The 25,306-nt window shown below is 44.7% G+C and overlaps 3 protein-coding genes across 3 annotated transcripts; 1 reads left to right on the top strand and 2 right to left on the bottom strand.

Moving 5' to 3' along the window:
* The first annotated feature begins 321 nt into the window (after positions 1 to 321).
* On the top strand, positions 322 to 8,460 carry LOC134081997 (tapasin-related protein-like). Its single transcript, XM_062537626.1, has 8 exons — positions 322 to 622; positions 1,913 to 2,101; positions 2,526 to 2,774; positions 3,477 to 3,683; positions 3,763 to 3,930; positions 5,953 to 6,056; positions 6,491 to 6,722; positions 7,954 to 8,460. Exons 1-8 carry the CDS (start codon positions 577 to 579, stop codon positions 7,980 to 7,982), a joined length of 1,224 nt encoding a protein of 407 aa, XP_062393610.1. The 5' UTR covers positions 322 to 576; the 3' UTR covers positions 7,983 to 8,460.
* A 35-nt stretch (positions 8,461 to 8,495) lies between these two features.
* vamp1b (vesicle associated membrane protein 1b) lies at positions 8,496 to 19,632 on the bottom strand. Its single transcript, XM_062537625.1, has 5 exons — positions 19,349 to 19,632; positions 18,268 to 18,376; positions 15,254 to 15,412; positions 13,292 to 13,343; positions 8,496 to 10,568 (listed from the first exon to the last, which is right to left on the bottom strand). Coding segments are annotated over exons 1-5 (339 nt in total). The 5' UTR covers positions 19,351 to 19,632; the 3' UTR covers positions 8,496 to 10,551.
* Positions 19,633 to 20,710: 1,078 nt separating this feature from the next.
* On the bottom strand, positions 20,711 to 25,290 carry rpl18 (ribosomal protein L18). The gene is made up of 7 exons (XM_062538135.1): positions 25,225 to 25,290; positions 24,373 to 24,459; positions 23,902 to 24,009; positions 23,612 to 23,710; positions 22,417 to 22,540; positions 21,031 to 21,100; positions 20,711 to 20,854 (listed from the first exon to the last, which is right to left on the bottom strand). The coding sequence occupies exons 1-7, from the start codon at positions 25,225 to 25,227 to the stop codon at positions 20,779 to 20,781; spliced, it is 567 nt and encodes a 188-aa protein (XP_062394119.1). The 5' UTR covers positions 25,228 to 25,290; the 3' UTR covers positions 20,711 to 20,778.
* Between the last annotated feature and the right edge of the window lie 16 nt (positions 25,291 to 25,306).

Here is a 25,306-nt window from a genome sequence, read left to right as displayed (position 1 = left end):
GGCACAAGTGCACATATAATCATATAACTTTAAGGAATTGGGATCATTGAGATACCAAACTTTCCCAAACAGCTAATCACACTTTGAAAGTGTTAACGCATGGACGGGGAGATATAACTGTGAGTGAAAAGTGAGCCAACCAGTCAAGATCTTGGCTGTTTTGAACATGATTTTTGTGTCCACTTTCCATTTTCTGGCATAGGCACCCCTGTGATGTCAGCTTCTTCCACTTGTGTGATCCACCAAACAGGTTTCATGGGTTGCAAAACATAAAACGAAATTTGTTTACTTTTCACTGCAGACTCTTTGAGGGAACGACAGATAGGCTTTATCGCCGTCAACAGGAATAACCACACTAAGATATTGCATTGTGGTCAAGTCAATGCAATATCACTTGCGGTTTAGGTAGCCAAGTGTTAGACATTTGCAAAAAACGAATGTGAAAGGTTAAATTAGTTCAAGAATCAACTGTCTGTTGCTGTAGAAGATGTGTAATCTTTTCTCATATTTTGCTATTCTCTAACCTACCATGACAATTCTTTGACCAGAGAGCCTACAAACCATCAGCTATTAGTTATGTTTATCATCTTCATTATGGGATGTTTGGTGCCATCAGCATACGGTAAGAGCTAGTTCTTTTACAACCTATTAATATTGATACTGAGAAAAAAAAGAAACACATGTCTGAAATTGGTGACTTGCCTTTCATCTGAAATTTAGCGAAATTAGCAACTTTGTGTTTATTGCCACTATTGTGTAAAAGGTAGTCTATAGCCTACTCAAAGTGTTGGAATCACGTCTATGTGTTAAGTTAAGGACACACATTTTGTGTAATCTCTTGTGTTAAACCCATATAACACAGTGACTGTGTTGGCATTTTTAACACACTTGTGTTATAGTTGACACAGTTTGTGCAGGTTTGGTTATGGTTGCTATTCATGTTTTTTGGTATATTTCTTAACTCACTATAGGCCTAGCCTACTACTAATTTGTTTTTAAGTCTTAAAAAAAAACAATATAAAGTGCGTGCAATAAAAATGTATTCAGACGCAGTCTTATTTCAGATTAGTATTTATTACAATATTGTATACAATTTCGTTTTTCAAGTTTACTGAAAATATATATTTATATACTTAAAATATTAAGTGCATTGGTCTATAGTCAGCTACATCATGCGAATTAGTTGAGATGTGAAAGATGAAGATGTGAAATATTTAGTCCTACGCCTAGACAGGTTTTGTGGTTAAAACTATGAAAACCAGTAGGGCAAGTCTGCCACAGCTAACTTCAAGCACAGCAGGCCTCAATAGCGTAGAAATTCAATTCAATATCAGCAGCATCGTGAGATTGTTATCATTAGCCTATCCAAAAATCCCAACAGGGCAAACCTGACGCAAAGCAAAAATTGGAAAACTAGCTTACATAAATTATGTCTTTTTAAATTGATTTGTTGGCCTTTTACTGTTTCATGGCTTCTGCCGACAAAGTTTGCCTCACGCAACACTGAACTTGAATCAGATATTCTGCAGCTGATCCAACCATCTTTGTTCACTTCTAATGAACCCGTTGCCACTGCCATTGACAGCGGTCTGTAACACATAGCGAAGGACCTCTGAACATTGGCGTTTGCGCCAACTAGGCTACATCAGAGCTCTGGGCCACCTTTGCTGAACTCATTCTGTTCAATATGTCACATGAAGAGTGCCCAGGCATCTGGAGTGTGAAATAGAAATAGCCGGATGTGCCGGTTGTGTGTATGTTGTGTTGGGCAGTTTATTCCAGCGACATAACACATAATCAACAGATAATAACACACATTCTGTTAAAATTGTGATAACACAAAAATGTGTGATTATTTAACACATCATTTCTGAGAGCCATCATGTCAGCATATGTCGCTTTCCCTTGACAGCTCTTGGTGCCACAGATGTGGTGCTGCCCTGTTTCTTTGTGGAGGAGGGAAGGGGTGGGCAATTTAACCGCACTCCTGCAACGCTGGTCCTCAGGGACCTTCCTGTCGATATCGACTCTGACTCCGCTCTGGACTCTGTGACACCGCCGGAGAAGCCCAGCGCAGATGACCTCATCTTTGAAGTGAAAGGTTGAGTGAAATCAAAGCATTTTACTGACTGACTAGAGCCACTATCTCAGCTGCATCTTCTACGGCCTGCCATTAACTGATTGAGCATCTTAAATGCTAATCTGTCTATCTGTTTGTCCACTCCCCTAGAGTAGAAAAGGCTGGTAAGTTTTCACACAAGGTTGAAGGGCATCACACTACATACTCATCCAGATCAGGATGCAGTATGTAACCCCTCCCCTTCACTTTCCTTAAATATAGGGGCTGGACTGTCTGCAGCTGTCTGCTGTTGTGAAGAGTTTTTAAAGGTCATCAAATATGTTGTTACTGATATGATAATTTGGTTGTGTGAACGTATTGGATGTTACAGATTACTTCATTTACCTATGTCTCTTTCTCTCTGTTTCTCTTTCTACAAACACACACAAACTGGTCTGTGGAGCAGGTTCTTCAGTGGAGATCCCAGATGCTGACACCCTTCTCCATGCTAATTATCGCTGTGAGATCAGCCGCTACATCCCCCGTGGCTCGGACCCTGATGCTCCACCCTCTCACTTCATTGGTTACCTGCAGGTGGAGGGGGGCGGCATCAGCCTCACCATGGTCCTGCAGGTTTTAACCAATGAAACTGTGCCTCTGATACAAAGCAAGCTGGAACTCCCTCTAAGCCAATCAGGGACTCTGCTCACAGAGGGTGAGGGGTTCCACTGCGAATGCTGAAATGATACAGGCTATGTTCTGAGTTCCATTAACAGCCATCTTTTTGTTTGGTAGTATCAGAGCCCGTCTATGGAGAGCCTGGCCACGCCCTGTTAAGTCCTATTGGACTGAATTTTGGTTGCAGTTCCACCAGAGTTCCACGAGGTGATCGCCCATGAGTGCAAAATGAATGGGAGGAGCTAAACAGCTAAATTTGTCTCTCACCCGATTGTTGTAGAGAAATCTCAGATTTTATTGTAGTTTTTGCAAGTTCAACATGGGTAATAGGTCCAAAGTTGAATGAACGAGTATATTTGTGTCCTTTTGATTTTTTACAGGTTGAGTTGTTGTTGCCCCTAACATGCTAGCATTCTGCTAATGAAGTGTGTGTGTGACGTCATTGACATTTCAGATGACTTTTTAAAGAAAGTCACTCTAAAAAATCTAATACCTAGCAATGTGCAATGTCTTTGCATCCCCTTTCAAATTCAACATTAACATTTCTAGACAAAAACTATCCTGAGAAAGGGATGTAGCTCCATAGACCTCCATTCATTCTGCACTCGTACTGTGAGCGCCCTCATATGGAACCAGAGTGGAACTGCAACCAGTTCAAAAGCCGGAAGTTTATAGAGAGTGTTCTCCCATTATAAGACATTCTCTGGTAGTATTGAACCTTGTTATGTTTCTTCTTCAGTTGTGTTTGTGGTGTTCTCTCGCTCGCCATCCCTTTCTGCTCCACTGGGGGGCGATGCTCAGCTGGACTGTGGCTTCAGGCAGAAGGACTCGTCCCCCGTAGGTGAGATCGGGCTTGAGTGGTGGCTGCAGTACAGAGGAAATGGTCGGAAAGTCCTGGAGATGAGCACAGTTGCGGAGGGGGAAGGGGAGGAGGCGGGGCCCACTGGTGAGTGACAGACAAATGAGCCAATTCAGTTATTTTAAGTGAAAACTTCTGGCATCCAGCTGTTTGTTGTGATTTGCAGTGTCTCCTGGGCGGGACGGGGCTAGCATTGATCCTGCCCTGGCGGTGGAAGAGGGTAATGTGTCTATAAGCCTCACAAAGCTCAAAGTGGTCGATGAAGGAACATACATTTGTACTGTCACTTCTGGGATGTTCCAAACCCAACAGATTGTCCAGTTACAGATTACCCGTAAGTCTCCCCACAACTTACACCACCCGCTCACACACACATACAAACATATCTGTACAGAAGCACACATACAAACTCATGCAACTCAGAAACACAGCTGGAAGAGGCAGAACATTCCATAGCTAACCATCTATACACACTTAGGTTATGGCCAGTGCATATTGAACATATTTGGACAGTACTGGGCCTAGGCCAATTTGGCTGCAACCTTTGCGAAAACAAGGCACATATAATGGCAAAGTGAACACAAGTGAAAAATACAGACTTTTCTCTGCATTGTCCCAGAGAAATCACAGAGACAATGTGATACATAGAGACAATATACATATCTCGATACACTGCCAACAATACGATACATTAAAGGGTCACTGCACCCTAAAATAGGTTTTTTGAGCTGTTGATTGATTGAAAATACTCATAAGTGGTGAACTGTACTATTACCAGGGTTAATATTGACAAAAATCGTGTTCCTCGACAAAAGTAACATTTCGTCTGATTTTGTATTGGAGATATTGCTCTCTCGCGCATACTACCGTTTGAAAACATGCCATGGCATGTTGGTCCAAAATACTATTGGAATGCTGACGTTGTCCTGCACTTCTAGTCCGACACTACGTCACCGGGTCGTTACAAATTAGGACTGAAACGCCCCAACACCTGCTGCCCTGATTAGCCTACCTGTGATAAGCCATGTCTGCAGCACTCATTCCCAGATTGACACGAAATCACCATGGTTGATTGGTTGCAGCAGTGCTGCACTCTCTCTCCAAATTTCAGAACGTCTCGCCCATTTTCAAAGCCGTTTTCAGAAATGTGAAGTGGGTGGAGTTATGGGGTGAAGTGACTCTTTAAAGATTAATATGAAACAACCAACAATAAGATACAATACAATTCTCCCACCTACTGCGATACAGTGCGATGAAGTACAAATTGATTTATCACAATGCTGTTCTTTTCTTTCTAGTGCTTTTGGTATGTCACATCATGTACTTTTTTAAAAAAATTATATTTGAATGTGTAAACTGGTGACGATTAATCCTTTTTTAATGATGCAGAGACTTTACACACAATTTCGAGTTCATTCAGATTACTAGCAGATGCACATTTTTGTCATCGATGCAACCACATTGTAAAAGTTCATACCGATGTACCAATACAAATCGGTGAATCTTACCATACTTCAATTATGTAGTGAATATTGATCTCAATACGTCCACCTACAGTGTCTGTCTTTCTGGTTGTCCATCCGTACCATTTTAATCACAAAAAAAGTCTAGATGAGCTGATCAGTTACTCAGAGGTCAAGGCTGTATGGAGTATGTGAAATAATGCTCTATTCAATTTGCGAGCTCTCACACACATGGGTTCATTTGTGTTTCTTAACACTATTGACCTAGCCTGATGAGCCAGACCCACATCAAGATGTAGGGTCTGGGAACTCACCGTAGGCAGGGCTCAATCGGAGGGGTGGGATAAACGGTTGTCAAATTCCCTCTCCACGCTATAGGATAGTGCTACTACCAATCATCTTATTGTTTTCAAGTAGCAGGATAGTAAATTCACGCTTAACGGTCACAACTTATGGTTGCAGGTCAGTCGTCAGCCCACCGACTCTATACATGATGTGATTGGCCCTATAAGTAGAATTTTTCCAGCTCGCAAGCGAACAGAGAGTTGCTAGATTACCCTGGCGCGTAGGGTGATAGGGTGCGTCTAGATTTCTAGGCTATTGACCTCTTTACCCATCATAATACTACATGACCTGATTGGGTACTCAAGGTCATGTGGTCAAAGGCCAAGGTCATCTTCTGTCCAGGAGGTATGGCTAATAGAGAGACGTGGCAATCAACACTTTGTATTGTGTTTGATTTTATTCCCTTGTGACATGCGTCTGTGCAGATAGTTGGTATACTGTATCAGAAACTGATTCATGCGTTTGTGTGAACTGTAACGTGCACCTGTGCAGGATTACCATGAGAGAGTTAGCAGTGTGCACCGCCTACTTTGTCCCCTTTCGTCCAGAGCCTCCGACAGTGTCTCTCTCGGAGGAGATGGTGGTATATCAAGATGAGCCGGCCCAGAAACTCAGCTGCCACTGCAAGAGCTACTACCCTCTTGATGTGCAGGTTTGTAGTTCACAGCAGCTCCTTCACAGGTCTTTCTTTCTAACTGTTGACAAAATCATTCATGTACCAGTTGTTTTTATCCACAGTGACTTACATATGATAATACTGTCCACAATGGCTAATTTTTAACCATAGCATTATCAGAACAGATCATGTACACAGTTGTAAATAACTTATAGATGCAATCTTTTTACAAAGGCCATGCATACGAACACCAGAATGTTTTTGAGCAAACATTGACTAGACAGCTGGAGAACTGTTAATGAGCAGTTTGAATTGAACAGTCTGGGATAAGAATGGCAGACTGAACCTTTGCTGTAGCACATAGGCCTATGTTCTCTTCCGTAGATGTAATTACACATCATACTCTTTTGGCTTTTATAATTACCTTCTGTTATGGTCTCATTTAAAATTGACCTTATATGGCCGTTAAGGTCGAGTGGCTGTCACTCAGCTCCTCGGAGGCAGAGCCCATCGAGATCACGGATGGGGCGTCCCTGTCCAGCCACAGGCAACACTCCGACGGAACTTACTCTATCACCGCCCACCTGATGCTCTGCCTCTCGGCACACCCACCTGGGACCTCCGTCACCTGTAGGGTTACCCATCAGGCCCAGAGTGCGGAGGTCAATGTTTGCACCATTGTTCGCCTCGCCCCTGAGAAAGGTGAGCCATACATGGAAGTGGGCAGTACAGTCCATCTCCATGTCCCTTTTCTGAGGGTGGAGACAAGTTGAGTACATGCATGTTGAGAGGGTTTAAAAGAACACGCCAACTTTTTGGGAAATGACGTTATTTGTAGTTACGCCATTTGACAAGGTTAGCCTAACTTAGCATAATTCACTGGAGGTGGATTATTCCAGTTAGCTTAGCCAATAGCTAAAAGGGAGGTATCGGCTGACATGGTTAGCCTAGCTTAACATAATTCACTGGAAGTGGGGTTACACCAGTTAGCCTAGCCAATAGTTTAGGGAGCTATCGGCTAACTGGAGTAACCCACTTTGAATTATGCTAAACTAGACTAACGTTAGGCGCGTTCAAGTTCAACCCCAACTGACCTTTTGCAGCATCGAGATCTGCCGGTGACAGCAGGGGAGGGGATACAAACACTGCTATGAAGTACGTAATCTAGACGTGACCACGTGACAATACATGAGGCACAGGCCCTTGTGGATATGAAGAGGCATCTAAATGCCAGCACATACGTCAGGGATGTAAAAGCCAATTAGGGCAAAGTCCTGAGGTCATGAAGGCAGGGTCTAGGCTCCGCAGTACCTGGAGAGCTGCTGCGCCGCTGCGCAGCAGAAGCCTTGCTACGCCTTGCTCCCGCGATAAGTTAAGGCCATGTGATATCGACTGCAGAGTCGTAAACACGCCCATCTAGACCATCGTGGACAGATTTTTAACCACGAACATCTTGTGCTGCGCCATCACAAACTCGCCTAGTGTCAGACTGGGGTATTGCATGCACAGAGAGCAAAAGGGCATGTATCCTTTTAGCTCACTCCCAACCTACGCAGTGGCTGCAGAGGTTTGTTAGTGGCCCTTCCACAGAGGTAGCAGATACCTTCTGCTTCTGGGTAAGGCATATTTCTGAAAATTGACAGGACTATTAATAAATCCATATTTTGAGAGAACTTACTGGGGAATGCTTACATTCTTACATAGTTTATATTTGACATTTTACACAAAATGAGGATTAACATTCATGCTACATTGTAAATGAGACCTTAGTGTAACAGTGTAGCACTATGTACTGTGAGACTACCATAGTTCCATAGTTCATAGTCAATCAGGCATACTTTAAGACACTTTGGCAAGTATAGTACTATAATGTTATGTTATATAATTACAGTGTGTGTTCCATAGCTACTGTAATGCAGTTATGTGTTCACAGATGGCAAAACTACCCAAGCCAATCACTGACAAGATGCGCATTCATGAGAATTTCAATTGCACAGGAGAGAGGGGGAAGGAGCAGCAAGCTAGCTCTCTTTTTTGACAGAGGTGACGTTACCCAACATCACTTAGAGCACCTTTAATTGATACGAACAATTGATCGATTCATACAACAATTTATATGAATTAATCTTCAACTATGTTCCACTTTGTGCAGAGGAGAATGTTTGAACTTTGACTGTAACATCTGTAATGCTTGAATGAAGACCATACTTGAATATCCAACTAGGGTCAAAGATATAGCATAAAACCTAAAACTTAAAGGAACAGTATGTAGGATTTTGGCCAAAACTGGTACTGCAATCACTTTCAAAATACTCTTTTCCCACAGCAGTGTAAATTCTTTGAATAAAACTATCTTCTGACATTTGTTTCTTGTTGAAATGACAAATGGCCTTCTAATATGCCAAATGATGGCCTGCTACAGTATGTTATGATCAAAATAAAAAACCAAACTGAACTGAATTTCATGTTGATGATTTATTTCTTGGCATCAGCAAAAGTGTTAAGCAAGTCAACATGCAGTGGCTCTTGTCCTGGGCAGGACGGCCATTATCTAATGTGTACAAGTTCACTGTTTTGATCCTGGAGTCTCAATCTGAGCTGAGTCAGTCATATACGAAATTCAAACACAGACTTCTGTTCATGTTTACAAAGGAAACATTTCACACCAGAACCAAACCTCAAACAAAATACAAAAATAAAAATAAAAAAACACATTTGTATTCTTAAAGTTAACATTTGTATCCCTAGTTCTGGCATATGCCTAACACACAGTATAAATATGATTTTTTTTCTCACTCTTCTCAGTATCATTCTAGACATTCTGGTTTAAAATTAAGTTATGACAAAATTTGGCAGCTTGAATGGCTTCACAAGATTGTACAGAAAATACTTTTATGGCAGAGAACAGTTCTAAAATTATATAACAGGCAGTCAAGAGTTTGAAGACAAGCCGGAGAGTGGAAAAATCGGCGCACACGGACTCACACGCCACCGGGGGAAACATGTAACGCACAGGTAAGCAAGCAATCTGCTCTGTCTGCTCTGCTGTGCAAACGTCACCTGCTGCACAGGTGCACTCCTAGAGCCCAGAGAAAGCTGTGTGTAAGTGTGACTGCGTGTGCATTCATTCCGCCTGTGTACGTGTGTAGGAGGAGCGTGTTCATCTTTGTGCTACCTCCATAGGAAAATGCAGCACAACGTTTTTGCTCTGTGCTATTCATTATTTAACTAGTCTTTAACTGGCGTTGGCAGTTTGCTCGTAACTGGGAGAAACATCAGACTTCAGGAACACACCCAAGTGTGGATTTGAATGTAGTAGTGTAGGCAGTACCCTCCCTGGAGCAGTTAAGCTGGTAGGAATGTAGAGCTGCACTTTTGTACAGAATAGTGTGCAACTGTGTGTGTGTGTTAGTCAGTTTGGATGAAATTGTCAACCCTGTATCTATGTGCCTAGATCTAAACACTTGCAACGTAAAACTGTCTAAAGAAATGACACTGACCTGGAACTCATCTGTCGTCATGTGCTATTGTAATTCTTGTATCTGTCTTTCTTCCATGCAGTTCTTCTCTATCCTCTCACAGCACTTGTCTTTCTCCAGCTCTCTACTTTAATTCTCTTGGAAGAGAACGGAGGGAGCGTGAGGGGAAAAGAGGAGAGGAGAGGAGAGAGAAGAACAGAAGCACTGAGCAGACAAACATTAAAAAGACGAATAATCAGGAGAAAACAGCTACTAGCTACGAAGGACTGGATCACAGGTTACAGGACACACACACACACGTACACCAAAGGGATTCTCATTCTCCTCGAGTATCAGGGTTAAGTAGAAGCGGAGTATTACTAGGAGTAGCAGTAGGGGCTGGAGGATGGGTGGAGGAAGGGGAAGGGGATTTATTGGCTTTGCTATTAGGATGTCAGGATCTGTTTACAAATGTGGATCTTGCTGTCCAGCAAAAGCAGCCCGTCAGGCTTTAACTGTAACCTCCTGTATGGAGGAAGGACTAGAGTATAGTCACTGCTTCTCCTCACACACATCTCTGTTGTTCATTTTCACTCTTTCACACTCACACTCTTGCAATCACACTGTTGCACTCACACTCACACACTCACACTCTTCCCCAACACCATTTTCCCCCCACACGGTTAAAAATATTTTTTCTCCTTTCTCCGTAAATCAGTCTCTCTCCAGTTCCCCTCTCATGTTTAATATCCACATGGTTCCCTCCTCCCTCTCTCCCTCTCTCCCTCCCTCTTCTCACTCTCTCTCTTACTTCCGCCCTTCCTCTTTCTCTCTCTATCTCCCTCTTCCTGTTCAGCTCCCTCCTGTGCAGAGTGTTTGAATAATGGATGAACGTTAGAGAAGGGTCACAGAGAGAGAGAGAGAAATGGAGGGAGGGAGAGAGGGAGGGATGGAAGAGGAGGGGAGAAAATGGGGAGGGAGGAAGGGAGTGGTGTTTTTGCTGTGGTTGTTTTTTCTTCACTCTCACAAGTCATCCTTTCATTCTGCACACCTCCACCACTGTGATCTTTGGCTCAGGAGAAGAAGTGCACTGTTAAAGAGAAAGAAAGAAGAAGAAAGAGGGGAAAGAGATAGACAGAGACAAACAGGCGGATAATTGGGCATTAGAGAGATCCCAGAACACAGACATGCAGACAGACGCCTGTTGTTCAGCATGCACTTTACAGCTCTACTTCCTCCTCAGACATCTTCATCATCTGTCTGCATATGAACAGTGTACACCACAGTACTGTTAGCTGACATCTTCATCATCTGTCTGCATATGAACAGTGTACACCACAGTACGGTTAGCTGACATCTTCATCATCTGTCTGCATATGAGCAGCGTACACCACAGTACTGTTAGCTGACCTCTTCATCATCTGTCTGCATTTGAGCAGCGTACACCACAATACTGTTAGCTGACATCTTCATCATCTGTCTGCATTTGAGCAGCGTACACCACAATACTGTTAGCTGACATCTTCATCACCAAATGCATTTCAGCAGCATAAACCACAGTATACTGTTAGCTAACATCTTCATCACCCATTGTATTTCAGCAACACAAGCCTCAGTGCTGTGTGTCTGACATCTTCATCACCCATTGTGTTTCAGCAACACAAGCCTCAGTGCTGTTTGTCTGACATCTTCATCACCCATTGTGTTTCAGCAACACAAGCCTCAGTGCTGTGTGTCTGACATCTTCATCACCCATTGTGTTTCAGCAACACAAGCCTCAGTGCTGTTTGTCTGACATCTTCATCACCCATTGTGTCCCAGCAACACAAGCCTCAGTGCTGTGTGTCTGTGGGGCTGCTGCGCTCATGCTGCCCCGGGCGGATGAATAATTGACTGGGCCGCGGCCTGCTGCATTATTGACATGCGGAGGGGTGAGACTGGCTCACATGGACTCAGCTGCACTTCATGGGCTGTGTTGCTGCTGCCGACTCATACACTCCCCCAGTTTAACACTTTAGGTGCTGCCGACTCATACACTCCCCCAGTTTAACACTTTAGGTGCTGCCGTCTCATACACTCCCCCAGTTTAACACTGTAGGTGCTGCCGTCTCATACACTCCCCCAGTTTAACACTGTAGCTCTGTGGGTCTCTTACACTCCCCCAGTTTAACACTTTAGGTGCTGCCGTCTCATACACTCCCCCAGTTTAACACTGTAGGTGCTGCCGTCTCATACACTCCCCCAGTTTAACACTTTAGGTGCTGCCGACTCATACACTCCCCCCGTTTAACACTGTTGCTGCTGCCGACTCACACACTCCCCCAGTTTAACACTTTAGGTGCTGCCGACTCATACACTCCCCCAGTTTAACACTTTAGGTGCTGCCGACTCATACACTCCCCCAGTTTAACACTTTAGGTGCTGCCGACTCATACACTCCCCCAGTTTAACACTTTAGGTGCTGCCGACTCATACACTCCCCCAGTTTAACACTTTACTGTAGGTGCTGCCGACTCATACACTCCCCCAGTTTAACACTTTAGGTGCTGCCGACTCATACACTCCCCCAGTTTAACACTGCAGGTGCTGCCGACTCATACACTCCCCCAGTTTAACACTTTAGGTGCTGCCGACTCACACACTCCCCCAGTTTAACACTGCAGGTGCTGCTGTCTCATACACTCCCCCAGTTTAACACTTTAGGTGCTGCTGTCTCATACACTCCCCCAGTTTAACACTGCAGGTGCTGCTGTCTCATACACTCCCCCAGTTTAACACTTTAGGTGCTGCTGTCTCATACACTCCCCCAGTTTAACACTTTAGGTGCTGCCGACTCATACACTCCCCCAGTTTAACACTTTAGGTGCTGCCGACTCATACACTCCCCCAGTTTAACACTTTAGGTGCTGCCGACTCATACACTCCCCCAGTTTAACACTTTAGGTGCTGCCGACTCATACACTCCCCCAGTTTAACACTTTAGGTGCTGCCGACTCATACACTCCCCCAGTTTAACACTTTAGGTGCTGCCGACTCATACACTCCCCCAGTTTAACACTGCAGGTGCTGCCGACTCATACACTCCCCCAGTTTAACACTTTAGGTGCTGCCGACTCATACACTCCCCCAGTTTAACACTGTAGCTCTTTGGGTCTCATACACTCCCCCAGTTTAACACTAACTCTGTGGGTCTCATACACTCCCCCAGTTTAACACTTTAGGTGCTGCCGACTCATACACTCCCCCAGTTTAACACTGTAGCTCTTTGGGTCTCATACACTCCCCCAGTTTAACACTAACTCTGTGAGTCTCATACACTCCCCCAGTTTAACACTTTAGGTGCTGCCGACTCATACACTCCCCCAGTTTAACACTGTAGCTCTTTGGGTCTCATACACTCCCCCAGTTTAACACTTTAGGTGCTGCTGTCTCATACACTCCCCCAGTTTAACACTTTAACTCTGTGGGTCTCATACACTCCCCCAGTTTAACACTTTAGTTCTGTGGGTCTCATACACTCCCCCAGTTTAACACTTCAGCTCTGTGGCTTTGGTGCTGATGAGGACGTAACGTGTGTGGATGCTTACAGTATGGGGAAAAGGGCATGCTTTTATCTGTTAGTAAATACACTGTATTTTAGTACAGTATGTATATTAGTATACTTACTAGTTTACTTATTGGTAAGTATACTATCTCCGTCCATCTGTCTACCTATATGTCTGTCTGTACTGTATGTCTCTCTACAGTATCTATGCAGCTATCAGTGTTTAGTTGAGTGTAAAATGTGTGTATGAGATGTTTGGTCCCACTCACTGCAAATGATCCCAACCAGGATGACTCCGATAACTCCCATGATGATCATCATCTGGAAGACAAAAAGCCATGTGTTCACTTTAGTGCAAGTCAGCTCTCCCTTCCTTGCACTCTCACCCACTCACCCACTCTCTCTCACACACACACACATACACACACAGAGAGAGAGAGACAGTGATGGACTGAGAAGAATGATGGAGTGAGTACTTGAACTGCATAAAGAGCAGAAACTGCATAGTCAGCAAATGGTAAGAGACGGAGAAGGACCCGTCAGAGGCTGATGGATTCTCTGCCTGTCAGCGCAGTTGGGGAATTTAATCCCGTTGGTATTGAAGACGTGCCAGGTTGGGGAATTTAATCCCGTTGACGTTAAAGACGTGCCGTGCCAGGTTTTACCCATCCCACTATCATTCTACACTTCATTCAGAACGAGAGACAATAAATGATCTCTCAGGCCAAACAAGTAAATCACTGCCTGCACTTCCAGGAGATGTGATACAGCACAATGTACAGGGTCTCACATGAAACAGCACAACAGACACAATGTACAGGGTCTAAAGTGAAGCAGCACAACAGACACAATGTACAGGGTCTAAGTTTCACCTGAGAGACCAAGAATGATCACTCAGGCCGAACAAGCGAATCACTGCCTGCACTTCCAGGAGACGTACAGGGTCTCATGTGAAACAGCACAACAGACATAAGGTACAGGGTATACTATCAGGTGAAACAACAGCGCCAGTTTAGTGAGAATAGCTGAGAAAATAAATGCCTAACTGTGCTGTTATGAATGAAGAGCATAATAAGCATAAAAAAGCATGTCCACTTTTAAAGAATAGGCTAACATCTCACATGTGTCAAATGTTCTTGTTCATTTGAATTTGTTGACCTGGCTGCGCCAGAAATGTTCAGATGATTTAATAGTGTGGTAACACTTTACTTGACGGGTTTGTTCATAACATATTCATAACAGCTGTCATGTGTTACCAATAGGGTTAATAATGTGGCTTCAGACAAACCCATTTGCGACTTGAGACCAGTTCCATTACAGTGGGAGCCATTTTTCTCCTGATAATCTGCATGTATGTGAAATGGAATGAGGTTGTTGATAAGCAACCGATCCTCATAATTATCTATAAAGCAGGTGATTGGATCTCTTTAATGGGATGCAAAGCCTCCATACTAACACCAGTCTTTGAAGCACCCATTTTGAACACGTGTCTGCAGCTTTCCCCCTGAAGTGGCTCGCGCTGTGAAACGCTGCATAATAATTGGCTCCCATAGCGGAGTCTTATCGCATGACCATTCGCTACGCTTCACTGCCGTCCCTCTCCTCCAACCCAAAGAACTTGTGTATGGAGACAGTGCCTTTGACTGCCATCTATTTGGCTGGGATGGGGATTACACAACATAGAGCTCCATGCCCTCCATCTGCAGCAGAAGCCATGCTGTTTTCACACTAATGAAGCCATTAACGCTGCTCTGTGCTCACTAACACATGCTAAGAGCCTTGCATCATATTACTGTCTGTCTGCTTGAGTGGGCATATACTGTACATGCCATCTATACTGGAAACACATACAGTGTGCTCTCTCCCTCTCTTTATTTCACACAAGCGCGCACACACAGACATTACTGTGCACTGCATCTCTGCCATACAAACCCTACACATGCCTGCACACACACAAACACACACAGCATCAGTCCTAGTGCCACACAAACCTTATGCCTGTTACTGTAGGTGTGTATGTACACACACACACACACACACACACACACACACACACACACACACACACACACACACACACACACACACACAATCACCTTGCTGGTGCCACATAAACCATATGTGTGTGTGTGTGTGTGTGTGTGTGTGTGTGTGTACACACTCCTGTGTCCCCCCCCCCCCCCCCGTGTGACTCCTCGCGCCCATCTGTCGGCCTGTCCTGTCCTGCTCACCTTGCAGTTCTTCCACCAGTACTTGTTCTTCAGCTTGGCAGCGCAGCTCTCGAACTGGGAGGCGCCGGCCTGGAGAGCGTCCGCCCGGTCGTCCAGCTCGGACAGCTTCTGGTCCCGCTCCAGCACCTTGTCCACGTTCACACGCATGATGTCCACCACCTGCGGGCCACACGCGGCACGGGTCAGAGGGGCAGATCGAGCAGGAGAGAGAGGAGAGAGGAGAGAGAGAGGGACGATGTTTCAGAGAGGTGAGAGCAGAACGGGTAGATTTTGATAGTGTAAGGGGACTCAGAGCAGACGTGATATAGAATACCTATAAGTGGAAACCCTGGAGACATGATGTCCAGGGACAGACGGAGATGCCACAGGGGGTCATTTCATGGGATAAGTGGAGGAAATGTTGAACAACAGGTTCCAATTATAGCCAGTGCTCATGTTAACAGCACATGGGGCTGGAGTCAGAGTCACAATGCCCCTTAACATCTATCCACATCCCAATGATTCTTTGGATTGGATTTGGATCTTTTCCCCCTGTGTGACGACTCATCCAGAGACAGTGAAAGAGACTGTGTATTGCATCCCTCCTGCCTTTGGGTATGTATAAGACTGTGTATTGCATCCCTCCTGCCTTTGGGTATGTATAAGACTAGTACTATATAAGGGTATATATAAGACTAGTGCAACCACTGTGAGTCAGATTTCCTGCCTTTGGGTATATAAGACTAGTACAACCACTGTGAGTCAGACTGTTTCAAGAGAACCTTGTAACCTTGCTAACCTTTTCGCATCGGCAATAGATCGGACAAAGAAAGCCCACTCTAGTTTGTTTTTGTCCTGGTCCTGATTGGATTCTTTTTTTATCCTTTTCCTTTTCTGAGTCAGCGCTACATGGCTGCTGTGGTTTGCTCAGGAGTAGCCTGCCCGTGCCCATAGGAGAGTCCTAGTCCTATCTGTGGCAACACTAGAAACCACTACACTATGTGCAGACTACAAGCAGTGGGTTCCTTATGAACGTCTCCACACACTGTAAGGCGATGAGGGGTACCGAAAATCCCTTTTGTCCCTCTCTGCCCTGAAAAGTGGCGGAATCTGTAAAGTGTTGACACAGCCCGTCAAACGGTGAATAATACTAATAAAAAAAAATACATCCAAATCATATACAAATGGGATGCTAGTTTCAGGGTGCATAAACTGGGCTGTCGAGAGCCCAAAGCCTACTGAAAAGTGTAAAACAACCCAAAGCCTGTAGATCAACTCTAGGGAGTGGAGTGGATGTGTAAGCCTCCTCCCCTGCACTGCTGTTGTAAATACAACCTGGCCAGTGAAGAGCCACAGCATATACAGACATGAGCAATCTCCACAATAAGCACTGCCTCCTGGGTGCGGAGATCTCCACAATAAGCACCGCCTCCTGGGTGCGGAGATCTCCACAATAAGCACTGCCTCCTGCGTGCGGAGATCTCCACAATAAGCACTGCCTCCTGCGTGCGGAGATCTCCACAATAAGCACTGCCTCCTGCGTGCGGAGATCTCCACAATAAGCACTGCCTCCTGCGTGCGGAGATCTCCACAATAAGCACTGCCTCCTGCGTGCGGAGATCTCCACAATAAGCACCGCCTCCTGCGTGCGGAGATCTCAACAGGACGGTGGTGAGAGGGAGAGAGGAGAAAAGCAGATTCAAATTGGTTTAGGGGAGATCGGTCGTTTTGAGAGTGGGGTACATCAGATTATAGAGGAGGGGGGTGAACCCAAGGGTGATTACAGGACCGGGCAAATGTGGAGATTCAGGGGAAAGGGTGAGGGTGGGCTTTAGGGGGAAAGAGGCCGATTTGTGAGTTGGCCTTAGAGATGATTCAGAGATGAGAGGTTTTTGAGATTAGAGAAATGTTTGTAGGGTGGGAGGGTGATGTTCTAATTAGGAGGGCTGAATGTACATGTGTCTCACCTTTGAGTGATACAGAACCAGTTACGCAAGAAGAATGGTGTGGGCAGAGACAGGGAGAAGAGGAGGAATGGTGTAAGAAGAGAAGGAGGAGAGGAGGAATGGTGTGGGCAGAGACAGGGACAGAGAAGAGGAGGAATGGTGTGGGCAGAGAGGGAGGAGAGGAGGAATGGTGTAAGAAGAGAGGGAGGAGAAGAGGAATGGTGTAAGAAGAGAGGGAGGAGAGGAGGAATGGTGTAAGAAAAGAGGGAGGAGAGGAGGAATGGTGTGGGCAGAGACAGGGAGAAGAGGAGGAATGGTGTAAGAAAAGAGGGAGGAGAGGAGGAATGGTGTGGGCAGAGACAGGGAGAAGAGGAGGAGAGTGCAGGGTGCAAACAGAGGAGGGAGATGTCAGAGCAGCATAGTGGACATGAATATATCACACGCACAAAAGTAGTGCACAATCAAATGAAGAACAGGAGATTGACAAGACTACAGGGCTAATGAGAGGCAACTGCGGAAGTAAAGCAGCAGTCTGACAGAAGTGAATAGTTTGAGAGAAGACTCCCCCTCCCACACACACACACGCACGCACGCACACACACACACACACACACACACACAAATCAGGCCAGAGACACTGGACGTGTTCCTACATGAGAGTCAGGAGGAGAGAAGTCTTATTTGGGTTGTCTGTGTGTGTTGTGAGTAATTGCTCTGGTAACACACTGCTCTGCTGTGATGTCTGGTGTTCAAAGAGGACTTCATGAGGGAGGTTCTCCTCCACACACACAGCACAGTGCTTTCTAGCTGACCTCATTAGCGTTTCCCTCCCAGACATGCTCAGTTCATACGGGCTTGGTGTGCGCGGCGCGCTGGGTTTGCACACGCATTCTGCTCATTCTTAAGGGGGAAAATCTAAGCTAATGAAGAAGACAAGATTTTTAAGTAGAATTATGTTCATTCATCCACATATCACCACATGCCCGAACGCTTCTCTCCCCCTTACTTGTGTATGCAGCCCAGATGCACTTGCATTTACACACACAAACACGCGCGCGCGCGTGCAGGCGCACGCTCCATCCATCTCACCTCGTCCACTTGCGCCTGCGTTTGCTGTAGTCTCCGGTTGCTGGTGGTGTTGGGGGGAGGGGCGGGAGCTCCATCGGCGCCGGGGGCGGCAGCGGCATCAGGGGCAGACCTGCAGGAATGGTGGCGACCGGCGCGCACAATTAACACATAGCACCATTTCACCTAAGAACGAAGGCCCTGGGGATCTGAATGGTAATTTGCTTTGCAGTGGTCTCACTGGTCTGTCATTTTGAAGCACAGTGAGTGACGCCATCTCAAAGCAACGCGTTCTTATGTGTCATTGCCAATCCCAAACAGAGTGTTTTTACGCTCTCACACTGTATCTGTACCCCCAAGGCATTCCTTGGAGGCCTGCAGTCCACTCTGGCTATGGCACAGACTCGGTAACTCAAATGTGAGTAGCTGACCATAACACGAGTAGTATATTCATCAGCACATGAGAATACACTCATGACATAACCTGTGTGAGTTACTGCAAACATTGTTATAGTAGCCCTACGACTTTTCAGAGCAGGCGCATTGACGATTGTCGAAGAGTAATCCATCCAGTTTCAATTTGCTTTAGGTTTCCTAATGCTTACTAGGCCTATGTCAGAAGGAACTGAGTATTTTAATTTGATTCATTTGGTATGAATAAAGCAATCATTATAAAGTGATACTCCTACTGAAAGAGACTTTCAGAGAAATGGATATTCTAATGTAGAGAAGGCAGATGAAAGAGCATCGCAACTCCCTGAGGGGTGTTCCGTTTATCAATAGGCGACCTCGTAAAGCTGTCACTTCGCCTAGCTGCCATACAGCGAATAGGCTCTTTCGCAATTCACATGGAAATATGGATCTGTCATAGCCTACGAAGCCAAATGATATGACACCACGTTAATTTCCCCATCAAAATACAATAGAAATAGCCTACCTAGCGTGTAAAGACCATCACAACTGTCAGTAAACTTCAAGGTATTTCAAAAATATGTATAACATAAAAAAAACGTAAATAAAACAACAATAAAACGTAATGGCATCATATACTTGGATTAACCTGTTGTGTTTGAATAATAAAAAGAAAGTCAGTCAAGATACTTACATTTTTTCAGATGAGTTTGGTGCGACCGCTTTAGTGAAAGCGAGATAGTCAACGCAGGAGGCTAGAGGGGGAGGGTCCGGAGTGGTTGGGTACTAATGGAATAATGAGAATAAAACACCTTTCCCAAAGCAGACAGAGAGACCGAAATAATTGCTCTATTGTACGATGACAAGAGAAATCCAAGAGATCAGAAAAAATGTGCCTGGCTTCAGTTTAAATCTATATCTGCGTTGGTTTGTCTCAACGCAAAGCTTTTGCCTGTCGAGTCTTCGGTGAAGTGCCGCATAACCAAAGCAAGCGTATAGGGCAGTAATTCAACCACACTGGAAGAGCATGGGGGTGTGCCTATAGCCTTGGCTACTGCATAGACTAACCTATATGAGGGGGAAGACTCCAGTTATATTCGAGCTTTAACCCCTGAAACTGGCTTCTTAAAAAAACAATAACTGCATGCCAGGGGAAAAAAAAACAATTAATCCATCATTCAACCACAGCAAACGTGTCTAATGAAACGTTTTAATCTGAATAGCCACTCTGTGCGATAAAACCTTTATGCAAGCAATTTTTCACTATTTCCCCCACACCGACTCTATTCCATAGGCTACATCCATCCATGGACGTGTGCTACTGCCTGTATTGTGACCATTTTCTTTTGAGGCGCCTTTATATTTCGCTCATAGCGAAGGCTTCCCACCCACTCACAGGCTCAACACAGCGACGTTACTGCAGTATAGATCGGGTGGATAGTGCTGAGTCTGCTTTTCGCTCCCGCTTATTTTAAAAGGACACCAATGTAACTGCTGATTTGACATTTCCCTCGGACAAGTCCGTGGTTGTTGCATCTTGATAACGCTAGAGTCGGTTGCTATGGCAACAATTCTGGGTACCACAGTAAAGTGAAGAGCCTATTTCTCCAGCTGTTCTTTGCAGCGGGATGATCAGTTTAATGCATCTAAATTGTTTTAGAAAATGGTAGATGGACTTGCACAAAATACTTCCAATTGTTCATGACAAACTAGCGAGACCACGGTTAGATTACACGCCTGGTCATTCCACATCTGGTTGACATTTTGGACTGCGGTACCACAGTATGCAAAGTACACCAGCCTAAGGCAGGTAGGCGGTAATATGGAGCTCCAGTAGGACACACTCCTCTCCCATTTATGTGGTCAATGAAATTACAGGTCAACACACTTCAGGCTTGCACAGAAAATCAGTTGGGGCTACAAGGGACACCAATTTAACCAGAAGCTGCTGCCACCGGGAGAGAAAGAAAATCACACACAACTTGAGGTTTCTAGCATTTGATCACACCAGGACAGCCACAAAATATTGAACAAGGAAAAACAAAAACAAGGATGATTTCTGTAGATTTTTTTTATTTGCCCCAATTCTTTTGGGATACGAGAACAAACACGAAAAAGACTGTTTTAGTTCTTGTAGCCACATCTTGCTCTGCGACCACGAGCACGCTCGAATTTCCTGCCTTTGGACATAATGTAGGGCCTGTGTGGAAAGGGGGAGGGACACACACACAAAAAAAAGAGGTTAAGTTCCATATTGACCGATCAGATAAACAGATGTAAGGAATCTGATCCATACTAGACTTTGTATAAACAACTGCATAAACTTGTAAAAACATTTAGAGGGAAAAAAGTATTTATCTGGAGGCCAAAACTCACTTGGTGTGGCTGTGAGGGGTTCCCGGGGCTCTTCCGAAGTGCCTGTACACCTCTCTTCCCTTGCGGGGACCTGCGAGGAGACAATTGCAGCTGTTAAAACACTGGACGCTGTGTCTGCCAGTAAAGTTGATGACTACGGCGACTACAACTACACAGATGCATAAAAATACTGAAGTTATGATTTCTTCAGATCAGTCAGTTAGATCGTTTGGTCATTACAAGACGAGGATATCCTAGATTGTGATAGCTGGTTCAATTTCCTTAAATAAAGGCAGTAGGGCATAAAATCAAAGTTCAGAAGTCTATATACAATTATCCAATTGCAAATCTTTAAAAGCCTAGATAACCTCTGAATTCAGGCACAGTGGCAAACACCAGTAGTTCTGAATATAGCACACCAATAACAATACGATAATTAGAAGTACACCAATAAGAATGGACAGTCAAGAAAAGCCTTTTAATGACCACATATCATTTCACTTCAAATCTTAATGTTAACACCACTAAGAAACCAGACAGAAGCTCCAGCCATTATACTGAACCAACTACAGTGTCCTCAATATAACCTCAGCCACTCGTTTATAAATGTTAAACAATTTCAGCAGATTCTTTAAGGTCATTGAAACACATCACACTAGCCTCCATACATCCCCCCCCCCCCCCCCCCCCATCATGCAGACATCTGTCAATCTCTCCAAAGCCCTCAAATGATCGTAACTCAACAGTAAGCTGTGTGGATGGATGGCTAGAGAGCATCATCTTTATCTTGGGGGAGTGACTACCAACTACACCACTCCAGCAAACCCTTGACCAGTCAACAGCCTTAGTAGACAGCTGTCCATCTAACCTTCATTCAAAGCAACATCAGTCCAGTTCTTTAACCACAGCTTAAGTCAGGAGTTTATAACTGGTGGCATATCATTTTGCAAAGCACGCAACATAACTGCTTTACAGTTCACCGTTTAGAAGAACTGATTAACCCAAGATCAGGTCATGTACCGCTACATCAAGCCAGGATAATAGAAACACCATAGAGGGTTTGTTGTTGTTGGAATGTGGAGCCAAGGCAACCATGTGTTACTCAAACTATCGGCTTCCCCAGTACACACACTCAGAGACTGCAGATGTAAATTAGCCCCAGGCTAACTCTGGTACAATACATGAAATGGCAACATTTATGTTTGAAATTGTACATGGTCCCTAACAAAAACTAACTAAATAAATAAAAAAAAACATACAACGCAAACCCAACATTTTCAAATGTATGCACCTCCGATTGTTTTCAGAGTTGGAATACACCATTTCAAAGTGGGCGAATGGATTTAACTGAGCAAATTCTATCCATTTTAACGGGACGGCACCTGCGTCCTTTGCACAGGTACTCACCTGAGAGCAGCACGGTGCCCTGGCCCTTGGGGGCGGTCAGAGCCAGCTGGTCAAAGGTCATGATCTTGCCACCGGCCTTCAGGATCCTGCGGCGAGCGCCGTCAGTCACCTTCAGAGCACAGACCTGCCAGGAGAGAGAGGGTGAGGTCAGACACAAGTGTGCACTAGGCATATCTACTAAACAGTCACCTTCAGAGCACAGACCTGCCAGGAGAGAGAGGGTGAGGTCAGACACAAAAAACCCCACAGTGGACCACGGTCAGCACGGTTTTTAAATGTGATGAACTAAGTAATCACAGTCATTCACACAGACAGCAATGACCTAAAACACTAGCACGGCAAATTCCTCGTCTGATACAGGGTTTCAATTCATCTTCCAAAAACTAGAGGACAAAAATAGGATAAACTTATGTCCCGTACAAGCGAAAGCCTAGCCGCAGACATGCATCAGAATGATTACGGACCTGTGCATACAACAGATTCTGAACAAGGAATTAGAGTCTTGAGTAAAGCTTGAATTGGGGCGTTCGATAGAAAGACTCCAAGCTTTAAAAATCTATCCCAAATCTGGTCAAAGTCCTCTGATGTATGGGTAGCATCAGTTGTACCAAAACCTGTGCTCAGCCACTGAAAAGCTTGCTCTCTGTGTGAGCCACTGTGCATGTTGGTTGGCATTTTCAAGAAAAATGTAACGCAAGGTCACCATGTTCCGTACGAATGAAGCCACTCGAGTCCGTAGTTTACTGCATATAAACCCCCCTTAGTTGCTCTAAAATCAGCGTATACTACGGACCCGAGTGGCTTATTGCTAAAGTGTCAATTGTACGGAATGGAGTTCCATGGGCACTGTGCGGAATATGGTGACTTTAGATTAGAGGCTGAAATCGCCTTGAAACAGTGGCACACGGCAGCACTCCTTACAGCCGCCCATGGTTACAAGAGGCTTAATATACTTGCATACACGGCATCTCACATTTTGGTACAACTGAAGCGGTCTTCAAGTTAGCTAACCAGTTTCACCTCAAGACAAAATGGAAGTTTGTCACTACACTAGTGCACAGAGGCCATAAGCCAGAAAGTGGTTAAAAACACAAAACAAGTCCTAAACCACTGGCACTCAAAGGACAGATCTCTGAACAGTTACAGATGTTTCTACACAACACGTCAAACTCCAGTTCCACTCCAGCCTTCATACCTTCAGTTTGGGGATATCATGGATCCTGATGTCATCAGTGATCGTTCCCACGCAAACGGCAGTCAGGTTTTCACGGCCTGCCGGCTTCATTTGACGGATCTGAGCAAACAAAACCCAATTCTTGTTAGCACATTAAAAAAAAAACATATGGAGCAAATCCAACACACATCTTAAAATAGGAACAATCAAATCAAAGGGGCTTTAAAATTACCAGCCAAATGAATTTTCAAAGTAAAGGCGATATAAATTGAGCCAAGGCAGTGATGGGTCCGACAACAAACAGTACTCACCAAACGAGCCAGAGAGAGGGGAGGCCTGTTGGTCTTGCTCATGAAGAGTCTCCTAAGGATAACCTTGTTGAAGGGAGCATCAGTGCGGCGGGCCAGGAATCTGTACAACTACATTACAAACACACAGTTAGGATCTCAATATGACCCAGTCATACTGAGGGTTCAGGCAATAGTGTTGCTTGCTTCATACACACACACACTTACAACCACAACCAGATACACAACAGTTCACTCACTCACACACGCAGTCATGGCAAAGACAAATGCCTCCACATATGTTGGAGTCAGCTAGACACAGTTGATCACCATTGTAACCCAAATGTATTACTGCAATAAACATTAACAATAGTTTCTTCAACATAACAGATGACATGGCCCCATATATGACCACACCAAGCGACTTTCCAAAATCATTCATGCCGGGTCGGATAAAAACTCGCAATCAACATAGATCCAACATAATTCACCCACCTTGACCAGGAGTCTCAGGTAGATATCCTGGCTTCTAGGCTCCTTCCTGTGAACCTTGCGGTCCTTGTTGTGCCTGATGTCAACTCCCTGGGTAGGAAAGGCAGAGTTTAGAGTTTAACAAAAACTTGCGAATTTTCGTGTCACAGTAACATTAGATATTTGCTGAAAACACTTCATACATAGACCTACGTAAAACTTTAAGACCACGAATATAGGCCGTGGGCTAACCTCACGTTAGGCAAAAGTAATGGCTAGTAACCGAAGTAACGTTAGTTCACATCGCCACGTTAGCTAACGCTAGATCAGGAAACAGACCATTTAACCCATTGTTTCGTAGCGATATTAAGATTAAAACTGGTCACACAACCCAAATTGTATACGCTATTAAGATCTATTACACATCCACATAGCCCTCCTGAGGCAGCTCCACATTCTGTGCTGGCAGCACACAACACGAGTTTACTTTAGCCTAGCGTTAGGTAGCATATTTAGCATGCAATTTGCAATATAGTGTATTTATGTATACGGGACAGCAACGAGTGTCCTATCAATTTAATGTCACAGACACAGCAATAGCCTCGCATTCCGAATGTAGGGGACAGGCAGAATGTCCCAGGTTTTTGTCTGAATCTAAGTTGGTAAGCCGGTGGACTCGATGGATGGAGTAGCCTAGACTGCCGCGTAATATTCTGTCAAAATGCACAGCATCACCATAATACGTCTTTAAATTGAACCCAAATACATCAAAACGTTCACAACATCTTCGCCAACCAGCAAAAACACGCAAAATACATCAGATGGCAATGGATTTTACAATCATATAATCACGAATAGAAGCATCGCAATGCCTACCATCTTGGACTCCAAGTGAAAAGGGAAAAGGAAGGGCCTGAGTCTCGCGATAAAGAATACAGCGAGATTACGGAGGCCACTT

The sequence above is a fragment of the Sardina pilchardus genome, chromosome 6 (assembly GCF_963854185.1).
Source record: "Sardina pilchardus chromosome 6, fSarPil1.1, whole genome shotgun sequence".
Classification (NCBI taxonomy): domain Eukaryota; kingdom Metazoa; phylum Chordata; class Actinopteri; order Clupeiformes; family Clupeidae; genus Sardina; species Sardina pilchardus.
The sequence above is the reverse complement of the archived record's forward strand: the minus strand, read 5'-3'. Positions and strand labels throughout refer to the sequence as shown.